This window comes from Diuraphis noxia, unplaced genomic scaffold (genome assembly GCF_037042655.1).
Source record: "Diuraphis noxia isolate RWA-SAM2 unplaced genomic scaffold, SU_Dnox_SAM2 contig0004, whole genome shotgun sequence".
NCBI lineage: Eukaryota > Metazoa > Arthropoda > Insecta > Hemiptera > Aphididae > Diuraphis > Diuraphis noxia.
The window spans coordinates 40,586,490-40,610,203 of NW_028301714.1; the positions used below are offsets into that span (position 1 = coordinate 40,586,490).

General features: G+C 31.0%; 1 protein-coding gene across 2 annotated transcripts; it reads right to left on the minus strand.

Annotated features, from left to right (window-relative positions):
* Positions 1-1,134: 1,134 nt before the first annotated feature.
* Positions 1,135-12,256, minus strand: LOC107163492 (uncharacterized). 2 transcript variants are annotated; one of them, XM_015510950.2, is made up of 10 exons: positions 11,253-12,256; positions 8,109-9,036; positions 7,344-7,561; positions 6,629-6,865; positions 6,245-6,375; positions 6,003-6,155; positions 5,775-5,934; positions 2,196-2,411; positions 1,623-1,835; positions 1,135-1,551 (listed from the first exon to the last, which is right to left on the minus strand). In XM_015510950.2, the coding sequence occupies exons 1-9, from the start codon at positions 12,093-12,095 to the stop codon at positions 1,722-1,724; spliced, it is 3,000 nt and encodes a 999-aa protein (XP_015366436.2). In that variant the 5' UTR covers positions 12,096-12,256; the 3' UTR covers positions 1,135-1,551; positions 1,623-1,721. The 2 variants fall into 2 exon arrangements, with proteins under 2 accessions (XP_015366436.2, XP_015366435.2); XM_015510949.2 differs by having other exon boundaries at positions 5,994-6,155; positions 11,253-12,238.
* Between the last annotated feature and the right edge of the window lie 11,458 nt (positions 12,257-23,714).

A 23,714-nucleotide genomic window follows, 5' to 3' on the forward strand; every position in this document is an offset into this window, starting at 1 on the left:
TATTTTCCAGTTGCTAAAATCTGATATTTTATTCAAATTTACCGTATATTATGTATATTGCAGTTATTATATAATATATTATAATAATAATATTAACACTTGCGTCGTTCTGTGGCCAAAACGGGTTCGTTTCATTCACCTGTAATTCACGTGAATAAACAAGTACTTACCTGTATAAGTATTTATAAATATTTTAATGCAACAATATTTACTATTATATATATACAGTTATAATTGTATATACCTAACTATACAGCGTTACGAGTCAATAAAACGTAGTTTTATAATTTATCATTAATAGCTCACTCATATTGCCTCATTTGGGTACCTACGGAAATTGAAAATAATGTTGAAATGTTTAATTGGGTTGTATTTATCAAATTAGATTGAATTCACATATTTCGTGCTTCAGTCATGACTATTCAATTATTTATATTCATCAATCGAATTCTTCAACCGTCAATTAACCACTCATTAATAAAATGGCTGAATTAAGCGATCAACTGTAAGTTATGCACAACTTTCACAACTATAATATAATGGTACCTAATTTAATCATTTAACCAACAATAATCATCATTTAGGATTTAACGAATGGCTTTTTCTTTCAATAATTTGTAAGCATATTTTAAATATGCTATTAATTTCTTATCAAAATTACATCATGTTTATCATACATCCATCCAATAACCGTAATGCCGAATGTTGTGTAACGCATTTCATAAGTAAATATTACTATATTAGTGACAACAATAAAATATTATCAAGATTTAATTTACAGTGGCATAACAGCTGCTTAAATTAAAATAAACTTTCTCCTAAAAAAATCCTTTATTAATTAATTTTGAATCTATACATGTATCATTTTTTTTTCACTGCGTTTGACCTTTTAACCGAACTTTGGGGGGAAAAGTATTCCCAAAGGATGTGCATGAATACTTTTAAGCTATACGTTTTGATCGTTTCGTACATATCTTTATTTTGATTCCAATATCTCGTTTTAAATTTCTGCTTATTTTAAAAATAACCAGAACCCATATCACCGTGCGCATATTTATACAACTATATTGGTTTTTGAGATTTGCATCAAATACATATAATATATTTATATATATGATGACAACGAAAAAAAACTTACAAGAGAACATAATATTATATTCAATTGAAACTCGATGACAATAATTCAATTTAAAAAAAAATATATTTGACATTATTAAACTAACCAACCAATAACATCGACAATTGAATAATATTATAATATTCATATCATCCAGACGCTTACTGTACGTGTTTAATGTTACGGTCGACGGTGAACTTTTGGATCGAAGTCGATGTAGTAACATTTTTAATGTTTACGTATCTGTCTGCAGGGTTTAACAAACGTTTTGGTCGACAATGCTGAGATCCAAACACGTGTATGCATAGTATGCACATGAGTGCGGTTGAAAAAATATTTACCCAAAAATACAACTATCATGGATCCGTACGTTTATTTATATAACGCATATAACGCACTGGTTCACCTGATTCGGTTGTCTTCTCATTGTCATTCTAGAAAATGATAATATACGCTATAAGTATACCTATCAATATATCAACAATAATATATATTGAAATTGTACCAATAAAGCGTCGAAGCACAAAAGTGAACTGAAACGCTGAATGCTGCAGTTGGACGTGGTTATTATAATATGTATATTGTATATATATATATAGTACGTCTAATGCATATCGAATTCGGCAGTGAGTTTTTTCGATATGCACCGATGGTGCTTTTTCGCCAATTCCTCCAGGTAAACGGCATGGTCAGTTAGACGAAAATCGCAGAAATCACCCTAAAAAATACCAATGTACGATGTAATAGTAGCGAGTTGTCATGGTCATTTAAATGTTAATTATCTGTTGTAAGGGATTTGTTTTTTAAATTTGTTTAGAGTCTAAAATATATGTAATGAAATATCATATAATATTCATGTACCTATACATTATGCATTTAAATACATTTAACTCGATTTTCAGTAATATTTTTCATTATCATGAATATTTGGTATATTAATAATTATGGAGTTTTATATAAAACTCAAATGTTGACCTTTGGCCTTCTCTCTTCATTAACTACGCAACCACATTTATATATATATATATATATATATATATATATATATATATATATATTTATTTATTTATAACTTTACTTGGAAAACAGTATCATGAAACCGGCCCTGGTTGAACGCCTCCAACCACCTGCGCTTTTGAGCCATGGCCAGACAGACGAAAAAGAACGCTTGGTAGTCGATCGAGCTCACGACGATCAGACACAGCCAACGGCAAATTTCGGGCCAGCTTAGGCGGCCCCAAAAACAATCAGATGCCCAGCCGGAACACAGAAGCCACCACGAGACGCCAGACATCTGTAAAAATATATGATTTTTAATTTGACATTATTTATAAGTTATAATATAATATTATGTGATATGAGCGATGATGGCATTAACACACTCGGTGGATCGGTACAGCCGACATAATTATTATATTATCATAATATTATGTATATTGTATATAAATATATAATGTATATAGCATGTACCTATTGTACCTTTATACACGAACGCTGATAATCGTGTATCACTTATTACGAGGGCAAAACGCACAACAAGACCACATAATTTCAGTTTGAAAAAAAATCATCATCAAAGGTTAAACGTCCCATTGTTTGATTCGACCTCCCAAAGTCGCCATCATAATAATAGTATAGTCTTTTTAATTTCTATTCCCCTACGCGATTTCATAACATAAAAAAATATGTAAAAAATCACTAATTAAGCTCATACAACTACGTCGTTGTAGTATGTATTCTTATCGAGCCAAATTAACTTTTAAATTATGACATTGTAACGCCCACGCAATAAATTTATACCTAAAGTATAATAATATACTTACTATAGATAGTAATAATGATAACAAAATGCACTTGGATTCTAATTATAGGTCACAGCGTTGATGTATCGTATGTCTCAAATAAGTTGATAATATATATATATATATATATATATATTAAATTCCAACAATTTAAGTCATCATTACGTGTGTTGCAAGATTTATATGAATATGAATACTTAAACACAATAGTATTTAATTTATAAGCGCGCTACTGCATAAAATGTTTTGAGTAATTAAAAAGTAATTACGCCAATGCGATTAAACACTGTTTACATTAATGTCATGATATAAACAAATACCTATTATTTAAAATTTAAAGTATCGATATTATTCTTAAGTAATATGAATACAATTATCGAAAACCTTTTAAGATGATTATTTTATATTTGCGCCAAAATATGACTTAAGGCTTGATAGAGCATCAAAATTGATAAATTCGATAATTGGTAAACTGTTAAATATTACGTACTTGATGGAAATAAATCGAATACTAAATAAATAAATAAATCGAATACTCGAATATGCTTTAAAAACAATGTCATACATAAATAACTTATGTATATCATAATTATTATAATTATAATATCAGTTCAAAAAATGAGTACGTAAAGACCTAATGAATATGGATTTATAAAATGTCATTTGATCTTATAATACTGCAGTGGAGTTAGCCTTGTGTTCACAATAATAGTCGTGTAAATAACGACAACTACATTACTATTATAATACCTCGGATGTAACGTTCCACTTTAATTCATTGGTATGTTTATGGTTTTATGTACACCAGTAAAAAAGTAAATATTTTGTGGAGTAAATTAATAATAATTTTTATGCACTTTGCACTACTTTAAACTTGACTTCAGTATTTTCATACCCATCCTCACTCTAAATGCATATGCAATATCTTAAAACATACATGCCTACTTGCTAACTAATAATTAATATTAAGTTGATCTACGTAGGTATATCTTCATAACTATAACCTACGATTACATCGTATATAATGCATAATGCATAAATATTATTATATAGGTACAATTTATAAAGTTATAACATTAATATGATTAATAAATTTAATAGCATCAATAACTATTTCCAATAAATTAAAACATTTATGTTTTAAGCAACAAGGTAATGTGAAATAAATATTATTAAATTAATATTTTAATGTTTTTAAATATTCTACCAACTACAGAACCTAACATGCTATAACATTAAAAGACACAAATTCACGACCGAGAAAATCATTCATATTATAATTTATAATTATACCTATTAATATAAATATACTTCGTACAACTGCCTTAAGCAATGAGCGTTTATAATTGGAAACTAGAAACCACGTGAAACGTAAATATACGTGTGCACATAAATCACGGGTATCAACGGCCTATGGGTCAATACCGAGCTACTGATGAACCAATTGAAAATTACTAGCTAACACTCGTAATTACCGATCTTATTTTTATTTCTTTTTATCTAGTCCTACCGCTTACACGATATCACGTATATTATATTGTATATAATTACTCTGTAGAGAACATACTGGATCAGTTGGTATGCTGGTACAAAAAGGAATCGTAACTCTACCTTCCAATAAAAAGTTAATTTTCGACATTTTGTACCTTTTTACTTTTTAAATGTATAATTTTTTCAGTTTTATCAAGGGATGAGATAATTACACAGAGTTCAGTTTTTAGGAATGAGATGTTCTAAATGTTTGTACAAAATCGATTTTGTTTTTGATTAATTTAACTCGAACAATACATAATTTTAGAAACTCTAAATATATACTAAAATTTAAAATGCATATTAACATTTACAAGACATTATGCATTAAAAATAAATTTAAAAATACTTTTGATTTTTCTACACATATTATAAATATTTTTAATTTTCAAATTATTAGGTATCAATTACAGATGTTTAACGTTTAAATATATGGTAATATTTTTGCTATAATCTGTTTAAAGTTATAAAACTCATAACATTTTGCAAATTATTTTATAGGTAAAAAGAAAAACACATCAATAAATAAATTACTCCACTCTAAACTTAAAAAAATGATACAAGATTCTTTATAAGTTTTTAATAAGTACTGGAAGTTGAAAAAAAAATGCGTTATCCCTTAAAAAATCATTGTATAAGAGAACAAAGTTTGCATTTTTAATATCTAATAAATGTTTTATTATGTTAAATAATAAATATATAATAAAATATCCTCAGAAATATAAGCACAGAGTAAAAGACCATTACAGGTCAGAATTGTATATCATATATTATTTGCAATGATATATCAAATTCAAATTAATTACAAAAATCTATACAATGGTAAGGTATACACTATACTGTACAGTGTACATATATTATACAACTAAAATAACTTTCTACTTTTTTTCTTATTTACTTAAGTTCCATTTTGTTTCCTTCGACAAAATTGTATTGGTGAATTTTATGAAAAATTTTAAAAAGGACTTTATACAGTATATAATAGCTAATATGTTTTTTACGTACCTACCTATATTACAATATTAATGGTATTTACTATTTATATTTTGTTGTTTGATAAAACATAAAACGCAATGAAAAAAATAAAACGAAAATGATTAATCGTATCAAGTTTTCGATTATACTAACAAGATTTCCTTGACTTCTTTTCATAATAAATTTATATGTTTTGGATAAAACCGCACAGACGTAAAAAAATTGATTTTGGTCGTTCAATTTGAAACCATCATTTAAAAATATTTTTTATCATGCTCCAAGTACTCCATCCTGGCTAACCCCAATACCCTCGATTTAATCAAAATTCATTCCACAAACCGTTTCCTAACCTTAAATGCGTTGTACACTTCGGGTTGCTCTTGTTGCAATAACCCTTCAACCAAATGACCGAAAGCAGCTCTCCGGTCGGCGTCTTCGTCAAATGCCGGCGACCAAACGTATCGCATTGTTTCGTTGAGTCTGAGCAGTACGGCACACGCCTCAATACACCTTTAACACAAATTTTATGTAATACAATTTTACTAAAAAACCTATATAGGCAGGTGTACATCACAAACCCGTTTTCCGATCCACCCGACGCTATAAACAACGTACAAGTCATGCAATCGAATAGCTCTGGCGATCCTCGTCTTTCGACACGACTGTATAGTTGTTCGAGTTCCGAAGACGCCGCCGAATCTTCAGCCACCATCCCGACGCTCGACCCGTACCTGCAACAATATTAATATTTATAATAATAACTTATATGTCGAGAAAAAAAATTTCGTAACCGAGTAATATTATAACGTGTTTTTGTAACCTCAGCGCCAATCGTATTCCGATGACATCGAAGTCGGTTAGGTTTGATTTACGATCGAACGTGCTTAGGTCGAGTTGGCCGTTAAAACGGCGACGACCAACAGATGCTATTAAATCCATCGTTTCCGTTCCCTGCAGAAACGTGCCAATTATTACACATATCCATTTTGTTAAATTGTTTTTCTGACTTTTTTACATTTATTACCCTAACCATGGTTAACAACGTCATTTAATTATACATTTATTTAAATATGATTTTTAGAAACTTAAATTCTATATATTATATTATTTTGTTCTAATACTTGAAGCATTTTACTGGTATAATTTGGGTAAAATGGAGGTGAGCATGCTTAATGAATCACCTGTAATTATATTATACACTCACGGTTATCTGGTCGGAACGGATTATTATAGAGCGCACCCTCTGTAACCAAACTCCCCCGTGATTTTGACTATTATTTGCCAAAAACCCTGCCAGAGCGCCAGGGGTAGATTCGGTGGAGTACCGAGTGCCATCCGACAGCAGAGGGCGTTGTAATTTTGTCAAAAGTTCGGTTGTTTCGTCGACGAAAACTATTTCGTCTCCCGTACGGCTTTCGGCGGACAGTTTTAATAATGTTTCCTGTCAAAAACAAACAAAAAACCACCCTGAAATAAACATTTTATAATAACACACACAGCACAAGCCACGAGCGACCCTTCCCCGCGGTCGACGGTTGAAACGAAACTTTTAGGAGAGGTTACGCAACAAATTTAATATTGACTTTCTATTCGGCTTAAAATACACATTATAATATAATTCATGGTATATGTTCACTGTGCGCATTGCATACACAATCGCGTAACACTATTATTACGACTGGAGGGCAGAGATGATGATTATGATTAGTGATTGCCGAGCTGTCCAAACGGACCAAACTTTTAAACGGTACATTACCATAAACGCAGATGGGTCATGAGTTATACACATTGCATGAATAGCGTATCTATTGTTGTAGGCGTAATACTACAATATGTATGTTTATTTTTGTAATAATATTACTATCATCAACTGCAGCTGACAATGGCACGATAATTTATAAATATTACACATTATATACTTGATAGTTTAGTTTTAAGTCCGTATAAACACGTGAACTGAACGTGTGCGTGGCAGTTTGTACTAAACGCAGCCACAGTATCACGAGAACGTCCCTCGGAATGGGATATCCATCAAAGTTTTGAAGCAAAGCGTAGTAGAGTTCCGTGAGTGTCATTATTCCGGTCACTGCGGGGTCCGAACCATCGTCGCAGCAGTGGTCAAGTACAACGTTTAATCCTATAAAAACACCAAATAACGAAATTAAAATTCTCACCAAAGGCACGAGCTACTACACTATGATATGATGTATGATATAACAGTGGTTCCCAAATTTTTACCCGATGTTGCCCACTGTTGGATAAAATTCAACCATGGTGCCTAAATATAAGTACCTACTATAAGAGAAAAATTGTTTAAAAAAAAATGAAATACTATATAATTACCCCATCAATTACCAATTTAAAGCTTGTTCGTCTTCGTTACTATAGGTAGTGCAAACGTGTGTATACGTATAATAATATGTTAAATGTATTTACGTTGCTTTTGGACAAATATTCCAAACCAATTTCGGAAAATCAGATAAATAGCCTTAAAAGAGTACAAATTATTCATTTATCAAATAATATTTTTAATCACAAAAAATTACCATCATAAAATTTAAATCGAAATCAACTAAAATAATTACATTAAATAGTTTTTTTTTCTTTCGTTTGGTACATGGTGTCCTTGAAATGGGAAACCGCTGATGTATAATAACAACAACAATAATAATAATAATGCTGACCTTCGATCGACGCGCAACAGGAATATGCGACGCGGACGATCGCGTCGAGTGACTTCCAGTCACCATCCGGTTCGAGAGAAACTTCCGTTCGGTGCAAATGGGTCGCTACAAATCTGCCAAGCGAACCGAACGCGTCCGCCTGACCCAGCCAGCGTCTGCCCGCGGTCGTGGAGCAGGCAACGCTCACCATCAACAGCTGTCGCGGATCTGACCAATCGAAGTCGTCCTGGCGCTTCGCCACGTCTCCTCGCTTCAACATGTCGTACGTGAACGTCCCCAGTGGCGTCCCACGCACATTTATCAAGAGTTGCCGACGACGGCCGAGATTAGGGTCACCGGCGACCGCGTTTTCCAGGAATGACATCCTCCTGGTAATCATTTGCCAGATCCCATCGTGACTACTGCCAGTCAGCGAGGCCGCGATCGCCGTCAAGGAATCAACGTCCGCACCGCCGACATCCTTCCAGCGCCTTTTCTCGAACAATCCGTCCAACCACCGTTGGCACGCTGGCAACGCGTCTGAACGCTCAGTGACCTTGGCCAGTATGCGTAAGCCGAAAGCGTTTTCCGCGATAGGGTCGAGCGTCTCAGGCTGGAAAGCAGCGATTGAGGCCACCAGCAGGCAGAGGCCGTTCGTCAACGTCGCAGGAGCGCTTCGGCGGTTGGCAGACAGGAATCCGAGACAGAGGTTCGATATACCGGCTACGTGGATCCGTAGCATCCTGGACACCTTGACCGGGAACATGGCCACTGTAACGCGGTATCTGAACATTTTGGCCAACAGGTAAATGGCATGCAGCGCACGGGCATACCGGACCACGGCCGCTATGTCCGCCATGTCCGACCGTCGAGGGATCTCGGGTTCGATGATCCACTCGTGGAAACCGGACACGACGGCCCGAAGGAGCCTCCGATCACCGTCAAGGCACTGAAAATATTAAGATCAGTTACTGTAGTATCACCAATCACACATTTTGCCATAAAAAATATCACGAAATTATCTGCTTTTCGCAAATGTACAATCAAAATTTCATGTTTTTTTTTTTTTTTATTATAGCACAGTGGTAACGCTACTGCCGTTATACAATTTGAAAGATTTAGTCTTAAACACTACTATCCACTATTTCAAAATTGTCTATAAACAAAAATTAATTCTCTCCAATCTACAGTTATTCCTCATGATTGATATTTAATATCAAAATATAATTACTATTTTACTAAAAATTATTAAAAATAAAATTGTACTTAATGATTTTAAATCATAATATTGGATAACCCGCTAAATAATAAATAACCATTTTAATATTAAAATAAAAATAAAAACCTAATAGAATGGTATCTACAATATATTACATAGTCCAAATTAAAATTTATGTCAAGACATTCTATATTATATTCAAGTTTATAAAATGTATGAACAATTGAACATACCTATACATAACTGCATTACTTATATATGTATATTCCACTTTAAATGACTATCAAATATTAAACCTAATATAATTTACTTTGAAAGTTTGAACCCGAGTTTTTTATATTATTCCATTCGGTATTATTATACTACCTATATAAAAATGTACAAAGAATTTACAATTATATCATCAAAGTGGATAGTTGTATCTTGTATCATATAAACTAAATGTAATAAAAAAATATATTTTAAAAATGTTTAATATTTAACGGTAACTTTTTATATTTAAATAAATAACCTACCTACTTTTTTATTCTTTGAATCTTTAGTTCAGTTATTAATTTTTTATGAACTTAATTCCAAGAACTATCTGAAATATGCAAACAAGTAGGTATCATCTACATTCTACATATGTTTTAGTCTGGCCGTTTTAATCAATATAATCATCATACAGCTTAAGTTACATGAGAGAGATTTAATGTAATGATATTATAATAAATATATTATATGAATACATTAATACAATATTGAGCAAGCACAATAGCTTGTAGTACTCCACAATCTTTTATTTTTGCCTAATTCATTAATAGTCTTAATTATTTGTTGACATATCTTAAATTATTACTAACCCAACTAAGACAAGCTACTTTAATCTAATATTATGATGAACATAGCAATTTATTATGATTATACTAAATTAATTAAAAGTTGGTCTAGTTGTAGTGCACATATAAAACAGTATTAATCGGTCAGCTTTTTTTATGCATACGTGTCACAAAAAAATCAAAAACTAAAATGCATTGCATTAAATATTCAATAATGGTCTTTAACCACTGACAGCGATCATATTATAATACTCGTATATATATATATATATATATAACTAATTAAAAACAACAGTATACTACAGCATGTGAAATGTAATTTTAATAACACAAGAACTATTTTTTTTAGTTTTTGTGACACTCCGATTAATTGTTTTGCACTTTTGCGTAGGTATACAACCACTAACCACATCAGCATTTCATAAAGTTAGGGGTTAAATCCATGCGTAGCATTTAAGCTTTAAATGTCAAAGCTTACCACTATGATATATTTTTAAATATAATTTTGTCGTTTTGTGTGAATTTTAACTACACTGCCAGCATAATATTAGTAAGAAATCAATGCCTTTGGAAACAAAAACATTTTCTTTTTATGACCTTTTCAAGTTTTAGTCCTGATTGAAATCTTTAAGCTTTATAAAATTAAATAATATTAATATTAATTAATTAATCTTGAAAAGCGCACGAATAGGCTGGGCTGGACATGTGTGGAGATCAAAAGGACTAATCGGACAAATAACTACATGGAAACCAAACGCAAAGAGGCCCAGGGGACGTCCTAGACAGAGATGGGCAGATAGAATAAAAGAAGACCTAAAGATGCTGGGAGTAAGGAATGCTGAAGAAACGGCACAAAATAGAGAAGACTGGACTACTGGAGACAATATGTTGTTGCGGCAATGGGCCTAAAAGGCCTGTAAAAAGCCGAAGAAGAAGAAAGAATATTAATTAATATATCAAATGTTCGAAGTTACGATACACCAACACTACTATAAAGAAAACTTAAGCTTCCGCAGAATGGGTGATTGTATAAAATATTAATTTTGTTTTTAAACAATGATCACAACGCATAAGGCAATACTGTGCAATTTGTATGATGAAGATGTGTAATTGGTGAGGGTAGTTTACCTGGAAAAAGGCAGACCGGGACGAGTAGTACTTAGAAACGGTATTGAACCACGTGGCAGTGGGATCGGCACAGCACAGAACGGCGTACGGGCCACGACCACCGGGGTCGGCCGCGATGGTGGCCACGAATTCGACAACGGCCGGTTTGACGGCCCCGCGACAACCAGCGGCCCGCCTGCAGACCACGGACAAGCACCGGGCCGTCAACGATACGGCTGCCACTGTCTTGGCGAAGTCACGTCGCTGTCGTAACATGCACCGTGCATGCGTGGCCTCGCACAGTGAACTGAAACTTTCAGCTGCGCTCTCCGGGTCCGGTGCCATGTCCACAAGCTTAGCGTACACGCGGATCGCAAGGCCGAAGTGCACGTCTACCGACACTGCGCGGGACAGCCCGTCGGTCAGCCGCTGGAAGAATGAGCCCATGTAGGTGTCGTACGTGAACGGCAACCGGACGAGAGCGTTTAAGCTACGGGTGGTATCGCGTGCCAGCCGGCCCGGCCCGATGTCCACTAGCCCCGGCCACTGGTAGTCCACCAACCGGGCCGCCGATTCAGTGGCCAGCAGGGCGTCGCACATCGCCGCGTCCAGTGCCTGCTCAACGTCGTCGGCGTTCTGCTCCAATAGCCGGTCAGCGATTCGACGAGCAGCGGAGTCAGTGTCGTTGTTGTCGTCATCAACGCCGTCCACGTCAAACGACGACACGGACGAGCCGACAATCGACTCGGCCAACGTGTGCACATCGTTCAACACACCGCTGTCCAGCAGATACTCGTACAGCCGGCCATCCTGGTCGTCCACGTCCTCTACCTCCGTCACCGAATCGGGGCGCGTGTGATCCATCGCGGCCACGCAGAATTCCTGCTCAACTACGTCACTGCAGGTTTTAAGGAACAAAATTAATAATGTTTGATGAGTGTTTTTAACCTTCAGTAATGTTCGGTAGGTCGGTTTCTCTCTACAGGTCGACAATACGTTGTGATGTGTATACCCGTTACTAAGGGGACGCGACCCACAATCGATCGGATCAAAACAGTGGCACGCAGTGGGTACAGCTGTACATTATTTTGTTCGGGTTTACCGAGTTATCTATTACGGTAATATTTGCCGAGCGATTTGAAATCTATTTATAGTAATAATATGTGAACATTCGGAATGCACTGCACAATGTGATTTCAGCTTATCAGTTTTTAGTGCGATAAATTCACAACCCTAGCTGCAGTCGGAGTTATATACAGCAGGTGAATTTTTATAACGCCACTTGTACAAGCATCCTGCACCGTTTGTCTCGAAACAATATTTTCATTTTTTATACTAACAAATCGTTCGGTTACACCACTCTAATCTTGACATACATTTAAAATAATATCTACCAATACCGTCATCAATATAATACAATATGACTTTATGAATGATATTATGATTATTGTATCATTATCATTTATCAGGTATCCTGTATGCTTGTTTTAATTTTTCTTCGAATACCACGTGGCTACAATAAATGCACATTAAAAATAATAATTAAATACATGCACCACAATTTGTATATAATTGGCATTTACATAATAATTTACGCACATGATATTACTGGTTGAAGCAGTTTTGTTTGACCCTTTCTAACCTCCGCTGCTGTTAAATCGTGTTGGATTTATATTTTTAGCTAATAAACAGTGTGTATAATATATAATAGTCATGTACTGGCGATTGTGCTGCAGGTATACTCATCAAATATATTTCGTAATATTAATATGTAGTGATTGTACATTTTAACAGTCGTTTCATACACTGAATCTTCAATTCTTAAAAATGTATGGGCACGTAATAAGCTATAATAATAAATATTAAGAGTTACGAAATTGAATCGGCAAGTTAATTCTCAATAACTTGATAGGTGTAATATATAATACGTCATTTTAGAAACACCAAATACAATTTTTCTATATTAAGTTATAATATAATTTATTTTATCAATAATTTTCTTCCAACTTAACAATGTACCTAGGTATATACAAAAAAATTTATGCATATAGAATTTAAAAAAAAAAATTGCTAATTTTTTTAAATGAATTTTGAGTGGTTCAAAGAAATTGTTTTAAATCTATATAACTGGATTAGAGCAACAATATCGTAAAAACCAATATATTATATTATGGTTTAATCATTTTTCATTGATTTTGTGGCTTTTGGTTTATTTTAGTTCGTAAAGTAAAATACGTCCGTGAAGTTGCCTTCCTCACTTTATCCTTAAAACACAAAAACCACTCAAAATTAATTATAAAATAGCTGTACAGTTTTTAAGTGTGTATACTGTATTAAGTGGGAGAAACTTCGTGTACGTATTTTCCTTAACTTAACGACTGCGTAAGAAATACCTATTACCTATGCATTAAAAAATAGTATTATGCCATAAGGAACGTCAATCTTACTTCAATTTAAACCCGTGTAATGATAATTTATAAATATAACTATCATGGATAGCTTAGTATTTTTTATTTCTGATAGTAGATTTTTTTACTCTCGAATGTTTTATAGTTTACAAGTTCAATTCAATTGACATGTAAAAAACTTGGCTGATAAATTTAGTAAAACTCAAGCATAAATCCTACGACCCGGATGTTTAACCCTTCGTTGGTTCGAAGTACGAACTGTATAATTTCTATTGAACATTCAAGAACATCAACTAATCATAATTATTACTTCAACATTAAATCGAAACTCATGAAATAATCTAAAATATAGTGAACATATAGTTACATATTAATATATTATATTAAATGTGCTATATATACATGGGCCCTCTATTTACATCATGTTTTTATCCGACATGTTTTAAATTATGTATATCTATTCAAAAGAATAGATTTTTTTTATGTTTCCATAAACGGAGTTATAATGTCAAACAAAACAAACTTAATTAATAATTACAATCGCATGTTAATACCTGATATAATACCAATATTCATATACATATAGGACAAATATTTCATTAGGTAGTTCTCTTGATATGTAGTGGTATTTTGAAAAATATAAATGGTGCTTACAATATGAATATAATTTTGTTCAATTGAAACGAGCATTGATAATAGCCATAATTTCCTATTGAAATTTTCATATTGGTACTCAAATGGATGCACACATACAAATATGACATGGAAGGACACATTTTCAAAACGCCTCTTCGAGGTTGTAATAAAATATAAATAAAAACAAAAATAATAAAAATATGATTAAATTACACAATTTGAAAATCGTTGTAAAACAGTTCAGAAGTGTAGATGATAATGTATTAACATTTATACCATTCATCACGACCACTCTGAGTGACGTTCTGCTTACTTGAATAATTATTATAGAACGTTTCTATAATTTAGTAAATTGTAAACACCCATGAAAAATAACTTCTAAGATTTATTTTTTAATATGATACTTATTACTTACATAGTAGTTAATATTACTTTTAAAAAAAACTGTATCTATACGATACGATATACTATTATTAGTTTACATTCACCCAAAAACGGACAAAAGGTTATTCCAATAATAATTTCATTTAAGTTTTGCTTACAAAAATTATAAACATAAGTCGAGAGAAATTTTACAAATATTTTATATGAGTGCCTTATACTGGCTATATTGTAATCATCATAAAAACAAACTGAGGCCAATAGGGCATACAAAATGAATAACACGAATAGGTACATGACGATGATAATATAGGTAATCAGTATTGGCAATACACTCGGACTTACCAGGGTCCAGAATATTTGAAATTGCATGTCTTATGGGAATTATGAACGATTAATTTCAATTTTGATAATTCGATTACCGTATTCCTATTACGATTTAGACTAATTACAATTTATTATTTAATGTACACGGCACGGGACTCGGTACCAATTACAATGTGAATATAGAAACGTGTGTAATTATACGTACAACGAATATATTTACGATGTTTAAAATTATCAACATTTAACGTTCCAGTAATTATTTTTGTTCGAAATAAAACCTCTAGGACTTTGATTTTACTCAAGTAAAATATTTATAATTTAAAGATTAAGTACTCCCGTTGTTAGTGTAAAGCGGTTTTTAATGATTACAATTACTTTTACATGCTTCCTTAGATTTTTTACATTACATAATATATAGGTTAGCGTTTACTAATTTCAAGGAGAAAATGTAAGCTTAATATTTTATAATTTTTAAATCTCAGCAGGGCACAAAGTTTTTCAATGTTTTTTTAATTGAAATACTTCGTTCATTTCTATTCTAAGAACTTTTTTTCATTCCTCAAATGCATGACAAGTAGAGAATAACATAATTGAAAGTTTAAAAAAAAAAATGTTATGTAATTAATTCCATATTGTAATACAATTTCAAATCAAAGTAAAATTCTACATTTCTACTTATTATAATATTATAGCAACAAAAAAGGAAAAGAAATTACGTGAATAAAATAAAATTTATTGAATAAAACAACATGAATTCATCGATTATTCCATTTGAAAATACCTTTTTAACGGTGCTCTTTCGACAAATAATATTTCTTATGGAAAGGGTTTTTTGAAGTCATAATGAAAAAAAAACCAAAATCATTTGAAATATCTAGATTTCAATCAATTATAAAAACTATATAGTTGCATAACAAAATCAAATTTTAATTAAATACAATTTTAAAAACTAATTTTACCACCATCATAAAAACAAAACAAACTTTAATTATATAACAGCGCTAAATTCTCAATACATTTTCAGTTATTTTTTAATGTTTAAATATACTCGTATTATCTAGGACATAAGACATTATATGAGATAACGTCATGTTGAAGTTAATCTTGGCATGATTAAATGTCCTAAAACTACATTTTATTAACTAGACAAAAAAAAATAAAAATAGAGCTATAGATAAGTGACGTTTTCCTTAAGTAAATATCTATATAATCTAAAAAGCAGTAATATATTATTGCATTTAGAGAAATGATTCTAAAAAGGAGTCAATTTACTTCAATAGTATATGTATATCTACGTTTTTCAAATTTTAAGTGCTCATAAAACAATTTATGGGTGAAAATTTTTAATATTTTTATTGTATATGGTAATGACTAATATTATATATCATACAAGTAACCTTGTACAAAATTTAAAGCCATAACTATCATTTTTATTCCAAATTGAAATCCTTAAAAAGTTACTATGATAATTTCGTCGTAATTTGTGAAAGGAACACGTCATTGTGATTTAGTTAAAACTTCAAGCTTTAAAACTATATTTCTTTGAAATAAATAACTTAGAATTAGGATTTTTTTTTTTGTTATAATTTTAGTAATTATACTTGTAAGAAGTCAATTGTAATTTACACCTCAAGAATTACTATTTGTATTATTCTAAGAAAATATAACACGAATTTCCTCTCTATAAATACCATCTGTGATATACAGCTTCTAATCTATAAACGAGTCTACATTTTAGTGGTGAGAACTTTTTTACTAATATAACATGAAAATATAAATGCATCACCTACATATTTTATTCACTTAAAACCACGGAGGCTTTACTCTCACATAATTTAACATAGTTTTATGCGAATATTTTATGTTCTATGCAAATTCTTACTATACCTCAATATAAACAATTTTTCATAATTATATTAGCACTACATTTATTTAACTCTTAAACTATAGTAAAAAATAAATTAAAATTAGAAATATTTTTACAGGTTTTAACTTAAAAAAATATAGATACATACGAGAGACGAGTATACATACTATAATTTATTGATGAAAAACTTAAAAAAGTTGATATATAAAATATGGCGAGAAGAAACAATACCAAAACAATGGTAGGTCTCAGTACTGTGCCCAATATATAAAAAGCGGGTAAGTGAATGTCGCTCTGCTGTACATTGCATTTGATGCATTCGATAAGCCTTGTATTGATAATTTACGATTTAGTTATCATCAATCGATTCCAGTATGACGAATAACACCTATACCCTGTTTTACCCGACTACCCCATTTTACCCATCTTTCCCCTAACTATTTAGAGAGCACATGATAATTAAAGTTTGAAAAATGGGTACACAAAATTCAACTAAGTTCAAAAAAATGAGAAAGAAGATATGATGGCCCCGGGCGGCCGGGCCAAAAATATTTCAAGAACAAAATAAAAAAGTTCAGTAAAAACTATACAGTAGGAAAATACACTGCAGACAGCAGCATGTAATATATAAAAGATAGTGAAAAGCAAAAAACAAACAAAAATAATAAAATCATAATATAATTAATAATTAATAGGCACGTGATTGGTAGAAGACCTATTTCAAGGGCACATGATTATTAAAGTTTAAACATTGTGAGAACAAAAATCAACAAGATTTGAAAAAATAAAAAAAACTGGAAAGGGGTGTTTGGCACCTGTAGGAAAATGTGTTTAAAAGATGAAAAAAAATTTGAAAAAATTATACATTAAGAATACACTTTGAAGACTGCTGTATGTAATTTCAATTTAATTAAACTCAATATAAAACTATTAAGAGTATAAAAATTGTGATAAAGTGATAATTTAGAAGGTACCTACTTACATAATGGTTATTCAAGTTTAAAAATGATTTACACAAAACTAAAATAGATTGATAAAATGAATAAAATAAATTGGAAAGGGGGTTTGGCACCCGCAGGAAAATGTGTTTCAAGAGATAAAAAAAAATTTGAATAAAATTATGGAGGGAATACACACTGTAGACTTCAGTGTGTAATCTCAATATAATTAGACACAAAAAAGCGGGTAAGTGGATGTCGCTCTGCTGTACATTAGGTGGTGGGGTGGACCTCTGATTAGGGTAGGTCAGATTTGAATGCAATGATAGGTATCATTGTATACGAAAAACAATTCTGAACGGAGATGATTTGTCAGTCTAGGATATATTATATTTAAATATTGTCATATATTCTATTTTGAAATAAATATTTTATTTTTCAATTAAGACGCATTTTGCATAAGGCATGGTTAATCAATTTTCCCAAAACATTGCATGTAGTTATAAATGTTATAATAATTCATAATACCTTATATTATCATAGATATGCATATACCTGGTTTAAGGATAAATCGTTATCATTACGCAATTTCATAAAAATTTAAAACTCAAACGCTCAAAACATTTTTCCTATAATGACGCTTCAAATTTCCTTTATAGCTATTTGAAGAAAAACTTAGTGTTGAATTTTTTAACCTTAGATATAAATACAAACCATATTATGAATTTTGAACTACAAAATAATTTACAAATATTCATAGTTTTGACGATTTTTTGTCAATATTTTAAATTCAAATGCTAATAAAAATTTAATTTGAATTTTCGGTGGACATTTTTTTTATGATAAATATTGACAAACTCGTAAGGAATCTTGTATTAAATTTTCAAATCTCAGATTTAAAAAGAAAAAATTTTATGAATTTCTAGCTTAAAACAATTTGCGAATTTTTGTGATTTTTACGTATTTCGTCAAAATTCAAAATTTTAATGCTTATAAAAAAAAATTGTGACTATGAATTTATTTTATTTTTCAACTGCTATTGAAGCAATATGTTAAGAGTATTTTATTAAATTTTCAAGATTTTCTTGAATAAAAATAAAAATAAATTTTTATCGATATTAATTTTAAAAAAACTAATAATGATCGAAAATTGCATATGCCTATGAATAGTTCAACTTAAGTCGAAAATTTTTGAAAATTGCATGGTGGATAAAATATACTTATATAAACATTCGGTGAAAATTTCATCTATCAATGGTCATTTGTTTTAAAGTTACATCAAAAATCAAAATCCATTTTGTCGAAAACTGAGTGTGCATAAAATTTCCCGTTTTTCCCTTAATTTTTAGTTTGTTTATCCCGATTATTTAAAAAAATATCACGTTTTCGACAGATTTCGTAAAAATTTGAACTCTAAACGCTTGGAAAAAAAAATTTTGCTAACGGTTTTTAATTTTTTTTTTTAGCTACAATATGAACAACTCATAAGGAACCTTGTGTTAAATTTTCAAGTTTTTTTGGTCATTCAAAATTTTTTTACCGACACTTCAAAAAAAAAATCGAAAATTTCAGTGGTCTATAAATTACTCAAAAAAAGTCAAAAATTTTAAGTATTTACAGTGATTAGTTTTTGAATTACAACCATATAAAAAAATCGATTTGGTCGAAAATTGGTTTTGCGTAAAAATTCCCGTTTTTCTATCAATTTTTTTTTTGTTTTTCTCGAATTTTTTTGAAAACTGTTGGAAAATGTTTACTTTTGACCTCTATAATACACCAAGGATATTCACTTTTACATACATGTGTACACAGATACAAAAAAAAAAAAAAACAAAACAAAAAGAAAAAAAACACACATTACTGTAAAACCAATACATTCATCACTTCGTTCAGAATCTAAAAGGGAGATGCAATGGACTGTCAAAACTATAGTGGTAAATCCCTACTTAACACAGCGTACTATAAAGTTCTCTCGAACATAACTTTAAAATTGAAATAGACTAAAACCGTACACTAAAGAGATAGTAGGAGAATACCAAGCAGGTTTTACAGCTGGAGAATCCACCACTGACCGAATACATGTTATCAAATAAATAACGGAGAAGAGTCATGAGTTTGATAAAGATGTGTACCTGCTATTTGTAAACTTTAAACAAGCATACGACTCAATAGTAAGAAGTACGCTATGGAATGTAATGATTCAACTAGGAATACCAGCTTAACTCGTTAGAAAGATAAAAGCATGTATTTTAAACTCAAGATGCCAAGTTAAGTTCAACTCAGTAATATCAGAGGAGTTTACAGTTAATACAGGGGTAAGACAGGGTGATGCGCAGTCTCCGGTCTTATTTAACATTACGTTGGAATCGGTAGTTAGAGGATACTTCAAAGTGAGCCTCAAGGATTGAATATAGGACAAGGAAAAGAGATAATATTGGCCACGTACGCAGATGACATAGTTGTAACAGCAGAGACAGAAGACCAATTGTACTGAATGCTTGTGGAACGTGGGAGTCTACCAAATCTGACGAAAACCAATTAATGATTTTCGAAAGGAAAATGCTACGAAGAACATTTGGACCAAAGAGAAACGATGAAAGTGTATGAAATAAGATCAAACAGAAAGCTGAATACTCTATTTAACGAGCACGCACTTAAGAGCCAGAGAATAAGATGGGCAGGACACGTCTGGAGAGTAGAAGACCCACTTATACTGGCCAATGGCCATCACGAAATGGAAACCGAATAAGAGTCGACCGAGAGGAAGACCTAGGCAACGACGGGAAGACTGAGTCAAGAAAGACCTCAAATTGTTGGGAGTTATGAACGGAGAAGAATTTACAGAACACAGAGAAGCATGGAGGGAGATAGTAGAAGCGGCGATGGGCGTAAATGGCCCAGAATAAGCTTAAAAAATAAAAAATAAATTTATTTATTGATGAATGTTGACATTCATTGTATATTCAATGCTTTTTAATATTATAGCTAGAATTTTTCAGATTAAGTTAGTTACATTTTAAAAGTATAACATTAGTATTTATTTTGGAACAAATCAATAGTTAGAAAGCTTATCCGTTCTCCTATTTATAAAATCGATTTTTGATCATTTTTATAATATCCGTAGAAATTGGTTTTTAAAATTTTAATTTATCTACAATTATATATTGTCGAGTTTTTAAAGTTGGCTAAAATCAAAAAGTTTTGATTTTCACTTAAGAATTGTCACACTTTTAATTCTTATAGGAATGATAAATTTACTGGTTTTAGAATGATAATCAAATCTAACCAAAGTCTAAGAAAAAAAATTAAATATAAAACTAAAAAACGACAAAATTCAACAATGTGCAAACAAAATAAATATCATGATTTTTTTATTTGAGTAGCGGATACTAGACATCAAACGAATTTATTTACTATTTTAAACAATTTAATTATACACAAATTAGGTGTATTTCATGTATCATGTATGGTATATTTAACAAATTTTCTTAAATCAATATTTAAAAAAAAAACATTTCTAACAATATAGGGTCATTACTCTAATCTAAGAAGTGTAAATATGGGAAAGAAAATATTTTTTTCAATGTTTTACAGGTCTTAGTTAGTTTTATTTATCAAAGCATTGGCTCGATTAGTATTATTGTATTTTAAATCTTATATGACTCAAAAATGTTCACTTTTTTTTTTTTTGGGGGGGGGGGGGATACGCCGCCTGCTCAATTAGTACAAAAAAAAAATCGATACTCAATTTATTCTTAAAAGCTTTTTTAGACTTGTGTGTTACTTAATATAGCAGCAATTCAATACTGACAGCAAACTACGATATTTGTAAACCGTTTTGAATATTATCTACTGTTCGGACCATCAGGTTATGACTATCAAATATTGTTATACACTCGGATATTAAAATTTTATGGTGGTTTCCAAAAAGGAAAAATCGTCATGTAGTTTTGAGTATTCGAAACATGCGAAAACGTACATCCCTTTTCATCCTACCATCACTTTACACCGAAGTTGTGTATATACATTTTTGCGTATATACAGACGAAGTCGTTGAATAAAATATAAAATTAGTTAATGGAAGCTTTTCACTCCGGAGAGGCTTTAGAAATTAAAAGTGCGGGTGTGTATTATAATCTTTTGTAACCTAGGATAATATTTTTTTTTTTTTACAGATGATATAGAACAGAAACGAACGAGCCACATTGTAGCGATATACCTATATTATAATAAGTACCTATATACTATACTCGTACCCTGTGCATAAAGTGTATGCTTTACATTTTAACATACGAATAATGTATACATATGTGTACGGTGGTATAATAATTTCTTGTGCACGATGTTTGAATAAGAAAATCCTTTAAACGCACAAAAACCACAGAAAAAAGTATAAAATGTGTAACAAGATAAAATACAGGTAATTTTACAGACCTAAGCGCAGATTATTGAGAATTCCATAGATATAAGGCTCGAGCCCGAATTAATACTCAGTATATTATGAAAATAGATAAGCATTTAGTAGATCGAAAATAAAAATGTTTTCTAAATCATTTTATTGTTCATATAGGTACTATCATATTTTGTATTTTAACTAAATTAATATAAAATATTATTATTAATTAATAAGGGGCGTTTCATGACCACGACAAAAATCTTGTTGAAAATGTAAAAACTAAAACCAGTATACCATAAATAGTATCCATCACCTACCTAGTATACTCATTTTTGTCTGTATGTCACACACTCACTAGGGGTGTAAATTCAGTTTTTTAATGTATGCAGGTCATTTTTAAGTCATTACCAGGCCATATACTATCTAGGTAGGTACTTATATTTTTTTTCTATATCACCTAATTAACTTTAGCAGATTAAAATCAATTGTCTAACAAACAATGGATATATAAAATAAAATAATAACCATTATCCATCAGAAAACAAAATTATTAATTTTTTTTTAAACTGTGAGGCAGAGTACGGTTGATTTGGAACAAGTGTATTTGTGGCAAAATTTTCGCCATTAAGAACCTAGGTGGTCACCCATCTGGAAATTAGTGACGTGGCAACGGGCGGTGCGTACAATCAATCACGTTGCGTGAATGTTAGTACTTAGCAGCAACTGTATCACGCCAAGCCGTAATAAAATTATATATTTATATAAGTGGGTATTGTCGATTTTAAGAATTAATTCACCTTTTTGATATTTTTTAGAAATTTATTATAATAAGTATACATTTTCATGATTTCTCGTTTGACGATATTTTAACGATTATTTTTACCCGATGAATTTAATTAGTACAAAACATGATAGTAGATATAAAAGCAGCTATATTAGCTGATCACAGTAACTAGTCAGCATGACATCCATCTATGATAATATACAGTAGCCATTAGCCAAGTACCTATATACATATATTAAATTGTAGAAACTGTGATACGAATATAGACGTATTATATACAAATTACGTAAAATTACAAATTATAAGTTATAAATGTCATAAATATTACTATTATAAATGTTCATTTGGTAAATAGCAGTTTATCGTTAACCATTGTCAGACCCTCGCATCACAACAAAAAAAAAAAAGCGGGTAAGTCGTGGATGTCACACTACTGTACAGTAGGTTACAAGTGAGTTACTGTAATGGATGGAATTAAAATTGAATCCAATGATATTATATAAATGTAAACGAAAAACGATTCTGAGCGGAGACGGTTTATCTGTCTAGGATAAATTATAGATTATTAAAAATGTTCAAATCTTAGATTTAAAAAGAAAAAATTTTATGAACTTCTAGCATAAAATAATTTGTGAATTTTCGTGATTTTTTCGTAAGTTGTCAAAATTAAAATTTGAATCCTTGTAAGAAAAAATTGTGACTATGTATTTCTTTTATTTTTCAACTGATATAATAAAAATATGTTA

Excerpts from the sequence above, each read along its gene's own strand:
- LOC107163492 (XM_015510949.2), bottom strand. The coding sequence starts at position 12,095 with ATGGATCACACGCGCCCCGATTCGGTGACGGAGGTAGAGGACGTGGAC. Across the intron at positions 7,562-8,108 it reads CTGTTGCGCGTCGATCGAAG|GATTAAACGTTGTACTTGAC; the intron begins GTCAGCATTATT and ends GTGTTTTTATAG. Across the intron at positions 2,412-5,774 it reads AAGTGTACAACGCATTTAAG|ATGTCTGGCGTCTCGTGGTG; the intron begins GTTAGGAAACGG and ends ATATTTTTACAG.